This window comes from Cynoglossus semilaevis, chromosome 12 (genome assembly GCF_000523025.1).
Source record: "Cynoglossus semilaevis isolate Cse_v1.0 chromosome 12, Cse_v1.0, whole genome shotgun sequence".
Lineage (NCBI taxonomy): Eukaryota > Metazoa > Chordata > Actinopteri > Pleuronectiformes > Cynoglossidae > Cynoglossus > Cynoglossus semilaevis.
Genome location: NC_024318.1, coordinates 12,989,264 through 12,996,522, shown reverse-complemented (window position 1 = coordinate 12,996,522; position 7,259 = coordinate 12,989,264). Strand labels below are relative to the sequence as shown.

The 7,259-nt window shown below is 42.9% G+C and overlaps 2 protein-coding genes across 2 annotated transcripts in view; both read right to left on the bottom strand.

Annotated features, from left to right (window-relative positions):
• LOC112487834 (uncharacterized) overlaps positions 1-4,612 on the bottom strand; it is a 10,292-nt gene extending 5,680 nt beyond the window's left edge. Inside the window, exons 1-3 of the mRNA XM_025060823.1 lie at positions 3,929-4,612; positions 3,656-3,839; positions 283-3,510 (exon numbers count right to left, since the gene is read on the bottom strand). Coding sequence (XP_024916591.1) covers positions 283-3,510; positions 3,656-3,839; positions 3,929-4,122 — 3,606 coding nt within the window. The 5' untranslated portion in view covers positions 4,123-4,612. The remainder of the gene's footprint in view (positions 1-282; positions 3,511-3,655; positions 3,840-3,928) is intronic.
• Positions 4,613-4,765: 153 nt separating this feature from the next.
• itga9 (integrin, alpha 9) overlaps positions 4,766-7,259 on the bottom strand; it is a 46,557-nt gene continuing 44,063 nt past the window's right edge. The window contains exon 29 of the mRNA XM_008322263.3: positions 4,766-7,249. The gene's annotated coding sequence lies outside the window, so the exon portion shown is untranslated. The remainder of the gene's footprint in view (positions 7,250-7,259) is intronic.

Sequence of the window (7,259 nt, the reverse complement as noted above, 5' to 3'; positions counted from 1 at the left end):
ATTAATAATTAATAATTTCTGGAGTTCTTGGTCATCAAGCTATAAAAGTGATTTGTTTACCCATGGATAGTTTACCAAAGTGTTAATATTTTCTTTTTGTCTCTTTTTTGATCCAGTAGGTGGCAGTAATGAACTCAGTGATATAAGATGCCAGCAAAATGCAGAGAAGAAGAAGCAAGACATGTATTGGAAAGGACTGATTGTTTGCCAACAAAATATATAGTGGGAACGACTGTATTTTTTACCAACACTTTTTTGTTTAGCCAGTCACAATTTACTTACAAGTTTTTCCACTGTTCCTGGTTCATACTTGTCCACAGTCTCTGTGTTGATGTTAATTTGCGGAGCATCTACAGCTTCTGTTGTGCTTATCGGCCAGTATGTGACTGCTTCAGTAGAGGGACATTTCTCCTCTTGGACTTTAGGTTCTGCCAACTGTCCTTGTAGACCAGTCCTGATGTGCTCTTTAATATCTGGATGAATCCCATCTTGTCTACTGATCTCGTCCACCACGTAGTGGGCTTTAGCTGACCAGCAATGGATCTGCACATCCAAACTGAGAGTGTCACAAATATACTGAGTCTCCAGAATCAGCCTTGCCCGGCTAATGACATCTGAAATCTGAAAGGACAAGTGGTCATTGATGGACCTCAGGTTGGAACGTGCACGAGGGTCTTTGACGTAATTCAAACTGTCTTCCACGCATTTGGTGGCAGATTTGACATTTCCGACCAGTGCTTTGGTTGCTTGTTCAAATTGTCGATCTGTATCTTCTGCGAGGTTTCCTCTAAAATGTTTGGCTGCAGAAATAGCGATGTTGACAATATCTTTAAGCACATCTTCGTATTCTTTATTCACTTTGCTTAAATGGCCAGAAAGAAGTTTAATTTTAATTAGAAGACGCCGCCGAAAGAATTCAGCTTTGGCAAGTTGTATAACACTCGGGGTTAAGCCAAGCTCCTCCGCAGCTTGAAGGTAGTCCTCAGTTAGTGACTTTAGTTCAGCTCTGCATTCTGTGAGCTGCTTGGATTTGTAAGCACTTCTGCAGTTCAGACTGGTGATTCTTGCAGCCTCTTGGATCCTGAGCGAGTTCTCAGATAAAACCGACAGCTGTTTCTGTGAGCTCAGCTGGTTCACCACGGTTGATGTTCCCAAAATCCTGTCAACAGAATTGAGCAAAATCTGAATGGAGAGACCCCAGAGGATGCAGAGTCCTTCCAGCTGATCAGTGTTGCCTTCATAAGAGGTGGAGAAATCCACAAGACATCTTGTGTTGTTCTGGGCTTTGTTGAGTTTGTTGTGTAAAATACCAAATGTTTCATGAGTGTTGCTGTGTGAGGTGACATCAGATGACGTCAGGAGCTGGACCACCTCGGTACATAAATCCATCATTGCACTGAGCTGCTGCTTAACGGTAGTTGCCCCTGTTGATAGCTCAGTGTTGACAGTGTGATACCAGGTTCCGACTACTGGCAGTAAAATCTTCCTAATGTGGTTGATGAGGTCACAGAAGTGGCTGCTGTGTTTGAAGAGACCCTCCGTGCTCATGGCTGAACTCATGGCCGTCTCCTGAGCCGTCTGGATGAGCAGAGGAGTGAGTGACACCAGCTCTGCTCTGAAACTTTCTAACGTCTGACAGTCAACTGCGTCAACGATTGCCAAGGCTTCCTTTGTAGCATGAACATAATAATTCGACAGCTCCAGGACGCCCGTGCAGACCTGGTTAAGCCTGGTCACGTCTTTCTCTTTAGTCACGGTCACAACTTCACATAAGAGGGGCAGCAGGTCAAGGTCATGACGTTTGTGGATCTGTTTGGGAACTTTGGAGACACCTGGTGTCTTTAAATCTTTACTGTCATATTTATGAGGCACTTTTACTACAACCTCACTTGAGTGCTCCAGCTGATGTTCGGCATGGGAATCTCTCTCCACAAAAAGAGGAGATGGAGAACCTCCCATCGTCTGAACTGGATTTAATTCGCTGATGTCTGGTGGGATTTCCGGCTGACGTGCACCTTCTCTCAGTGGACTCAGTAAATGTGGATGCTGTTGGCCATCAAGTCCCTCTCTTAAGACTTTGACATGTTGAATGACTGTGGAAACACTGTCTGAGAAGGTTGAATACTCCTCCACATTCAGACAGGAGCCCAGAAGCATGGCTCTGACTGAGTCACACACTTTAGTCTGAGAAGACTGAACTTGTCTCAGCAGGACCAGGAGGCCATTCCTGTAAATGGGGTTATCACTTCTGTCCAAATGTCTCTTCACTGAGTGAACCACCAACTTCATGTGACATATGAAGTTGGCAGCCTGTTCATTAAATAGCTGATAATTCTGCTCTCTGTAGGCCGTGTAACAGCCTTGTCGGTCACTGATCATCTCACTTATAGCAACACTGCTGAATTCCTTCACATCCAGGACGTCGCTCACAGCATCCTGAAGCTGACCTGTTTCCTCCTCCCATTTCTGACAGATCTCCTTAAGTTTTTCAACAGTTTGCAGTGAATTATCTGCCAGCTCCAGTGACAGGGCTGCCATCTGAGCTCGCAGTCTTGACAGGCATACCCGTGAATTTTCCACGTTCTCCAAACTCTTGGCATCAAGGGCCACAGATGAGACCAAATTAGCCACTTCTGTAATTCCATCAGTGGAAGAGATGAAATCCTCAACAAGATGTTGAAGGCAGTTCAGATCGTTATCTGGCGAGGAATCTGCCACCTGGATTTGTCTCATCACACGTGATACCTCCTCAAATGTAGGAAACGCTGTGAGGAACGTGTCCAAGACTTGGTAGAGAACAGTAGTCATCACATCTTTGTCAAGGATCTGTATTTGTTCCGCCAACACAGCTGAGGTTCTTTCAAAGCTCTGCTCATCACAGTTGTCTGCAGACTTAAGAATTCTCTTCAAGTCGGCCCAGAAGTGCAGGACTTGACGGCAGTGACTGACCACTTTTTGCTGAAACTCTCTGCGAGAGGAGTTGGCCACAACCATGCAGTGGAACACAAGGTCTCGGACCAAACTGTCAAAGCCACTGTCTGTGACTGTTGATGGGGAAGAAGTGCTTAGAATCTGCAGCACGCTGTTCCGCTTCTCTGTGTAATATCCATAAGGACCCAGTGTTCCCTTATGACATTCACTGTTCAAGGTCATTACAATGTCACCTACTGTGCCGTGCACCTTGTCCAGAATGTACCTTTTGGCTGCCTGTGCCTGCTCACACGTAGGGTGTTTGATGGTTGTGACCATGGCTGTGTGCAGCATGGAGATGCACCTTTTTAGGGTGTCCAGAGAATCAAAAAGCTCTTTTGTCTGTGTGGGATCCTGTAAGGAATTGGCTCTTTCCAGCGTAAGACTGTTGAGCTGTAACAAGGCCTCAGAAAACATCTGGAAAGATCTGAGGAAAGACGAGACATCTAACGAAGAGCCCAGCTCAGAGAGACGCTCCAGGACATGGTCTGCAGCAGCTACAACTCTCCTGATGGAGGCGTCGTCGTCCACCAACAGAACCTAACAATAGAGATGTTGCAAATTATTTCTCACAGCCTGGTGATGGATGAGGCAGCTGTACTTATATGTCTCTCTTTGAAAGGTTGTTCTATGACAGCTAAGACAATGTTGGAGTCTCTCTCCACCAGGAGAGGAAAACACTTACTTTGACCACTGCTAGGAAGACGTTTTGTGTAGCACTGATGAGCTCCTCTCTGTATAGGGCCACACCTGGCTGGATGCTGAGTTTCTGCGCTGCCAGCAGCACATGTTGTCCAGACACAGAGACTGAGTCCAACAGAGAGGACATCTCCATGAGCAAAACCTCATCATCTGTCTCACTTATTCTTCTGAAAGTGAAAAAAGCAGTTGACAACACTTGACTCTTAAACCCTTTCAACCACCTTCTGAGTCTGGACTTGTGAAACATGTCACTTACTTGGAGGCCACTGCTGCTAAGTTCTCTGTAGCTTTGGCCACAGCTCTCCCTGCCTCCTCCAGGTGAATAAAATGTTCAGGATCCTCAGCCCCTTCACACAGCAGAACCAAACGACATAAATGACAGGAGATGGGAGCGACCACCTGCTCAACGGCCCGCGTCCTGATCAACCCGTGGTCAAATAAAGAAGACATGGTTAAAGTGCGAGCTCTGTTCCTCAGAGCTCAGTGTGTCAAGGTGCTGCTGTTGTGTTCAGGGTGGCCTAATGAGGTATTAATAATTCACTGTCCTCTACAGAGAGTCTGCGCTTGGCCACAGTGTTTCATAGCAACTGTTGACACCTGAACAGGACAACATCAGTTAATGAATATGACAAGGATAAAGGAGTCTCTCTTTTATCCTTGTCATATTCATTATTGTAGAAAATATATATTTTTGCTCTGAACTATATTTCTGTGTTGTTTATTTAAAACAGACAATTATAAATGTAGGGAAGACTGAATCTGGCAAAATACATGAAAGTGTCCTGAAAAAAAAAAGGGCATTTCAAATGTTTTTTGTGCTGAGACCAAGAGGAACATTTTATATTATCTAGAAAAAGTAAAATAATTTTTGAGAATGTATTCTATTAATTACTGCAAATATATATATATATATATATATATATATTGCATATTTGTAGAGCAAGCGTTACTTCCTACCGGATAAATGTTTAAAGAAAAAAGGTTCAGATAGCAGTCAGTTACCGCACAAACATCAAGGTGTGGCCTGTCTATAAGCCACCAGCAGAGGTCACTAAACACTAGTAAAAACAAGAGAAGAGGCAAGAAGAGGGAATTTCACTCTAAAAATTTATCCAGAGATAAATATACAGCTCAAACATGACTTCAGAAACATACAGCAAACTATGTATAATGGAAATAATATTCAGTGACAGTAGTGTACTCATAACAAAAACAAAATACAAACAAAAAGGGTGATTGTGGACAGCACACAAAGGAAATATAACCATCACAGTTAAATTTACCAGAAATGTCAAAAGTCAGTTTGTCTGCATGACGTTTAAATCTGGGTTTAACAGCTGCAGTAGGAATAAAGTGAATCTGCGAAAATGAAAAAAATGAAAAGTGTCAGAGGTGAAATAGGGGCTTTTTAACAATTCCTTGGAGATTTAAAGGTGACTAAGCACTGAAGTCCTATAAATATACATTTTGTTTGTTGTCAAAAATCACCATCCAAATCTCTTCATTTGTCTTAGAATTAGCCAAATAGGTAGAAATAGTCAGAAGAATTTTAGAATTTTGAATCAGGGAAGTGTCTGAAATATTATGAAGTTGTTGGAGATTATTTGACTTCTAACTAGTTTCAAAGAAGGTTTCAAGGTTTTCAAGAGAAGAGATTAGTCTGAGGATTATGACAGGTCCCTAAAATTTTATGATCATACTCGCGCTGAATATTTTAGTTTGATGCCAACAGGAGAGTGAAATACAATTAAGTTTTGCAGATCTGCAGCTGTTTAAGTATTTTTAATCTCTAGTTTGGGGAAAACAACAAAAACATATATGAATATATATATGAATTCTGCAAAAATTCCAAACATTGAAACCCAGCATTTCATAGACATGTTAAACATGAGCACTGATGAGCCGTGGACTTTAGTTGTGGGCAGAGACCGAGGGCACTTACATTCCTTCATGTTGACTTAAAATGAGCTTTTCCCTTGAGCCCTTAAGAGCGCGTCTAAGGGTCATGATTGACTGTAGAACATTCCCTTTTATTTTGGGGGGCATTACACACATCACATCGTCCCATGTAAATGACTGTAGCTGGACTCTCGGCCCACATTTCCATCTGATGTGGGGAGTATTGAAGCTCATATTTCACATTAAAGTAAGATTAAAACTGAACAATGATTCGAAAAATAAACCCCAAAGTTGTTTTTTCTTGGGAACAAGTATTTCTGAAAACCCCACAGAACATCACCCCCAAGAAAATTTGGACCTCAGTATTTTGTTTTATATACAGTACGTGTGCATATATATATATATATATATANATAGACTCCAAGAAAGTGTTTTCCTGGGAGTTTTCCTGGGATGATTTTAAGGCCAAACCCCCCATATAAGTCTGAAGGGCTTCCCAAAAAAACAAAACAAAACAAAAAAAAAAACTAAGAAAAAAGGCAAAATCACAATCCTATGTCTCGGTCTATAATGAATCATTTCCTATAAAACTCATTCCCTTAATTTAAATGTCCATCTAAAGATCCGGGCGTGAACCTTAAACAATCACACACAGCAAAAGCAGCATCAGTTCACTTCCTGCCGGGCAAAAGCATCAATGAAAGCATCAAAGCGTCGCTCAGTGTAAGGGTGTCAAATGTAAACCAGTCAAAATCTCTTCTTCAAGCACCAGAGACCAGGACCAATGGAATGCTTGTGAAAATGTGTAAAGCCTGAAATGCTAAATGGAACATTTTCTGCTCTAATTTACAACCCATGCATTACCTATTAGACACAGTCAGTGGAGGAAATCTGGGAAATGAAGTGTTAACATCTTAACGGCAGTGACGACCACTGTTTCCTGAACGGGGACGTCAGGATCTCTGGGGTGATGACACCAGGACACAGGGTGTTCATGGTTGTGAAACGTCTCAGACTAATTGTCAAATGAGTAAAGAGCTATGCACAGGCAAGGAAATACAGAGAAAGTACTTATCTTTCACTCCAATCAAAATTACTACTCGTCAACTCTTTGGCAGTCAACGTCGCACTAAGGAGCGGAGCCAGTCATTCTTATCAGACATCAGTGCTTTTAGGTAAACATACTCTACGTATGTTCTTAATGGCCTTCACTACCTCAGCTCTTCTTTAAAGCCCACTTCTAAACAATATGGCTTAAAGTGTATGTATAAAAATAAATCTACTATGTCACACAGCCCTGAGGGTTTCCTTGTCCGGCGGTCAGTATTCACGCCATATCCTCGTCTCCTCCCGGATGTGAGTCTCCATCGACAGCCAAGCTCTGCCTGATGGAAGTTCCCTCCTTTGAGATTAGCTGAACTCCACAGTGAGTGTCTTCTGGCAAGCCACACTGTCACCTCAAAAACCTGTTTCCTTGGCCCCACCCCCATCCTATCCCACCCACACTAAAAATATCTGGTCTCCAATAAATATGGAGAATATTCTTTTTCTTCCACATATGGAAGACTGAAGGCCCTGGTGCCACTGGGGCGTCCAGGCGGCGGCACCTCGTGCTATCGGATCCTGAGAGACCCACTTGTTACCCATCTCGTTGGCTCCTCTGGGATCCCCCCCCCCCCCCCCCCCCC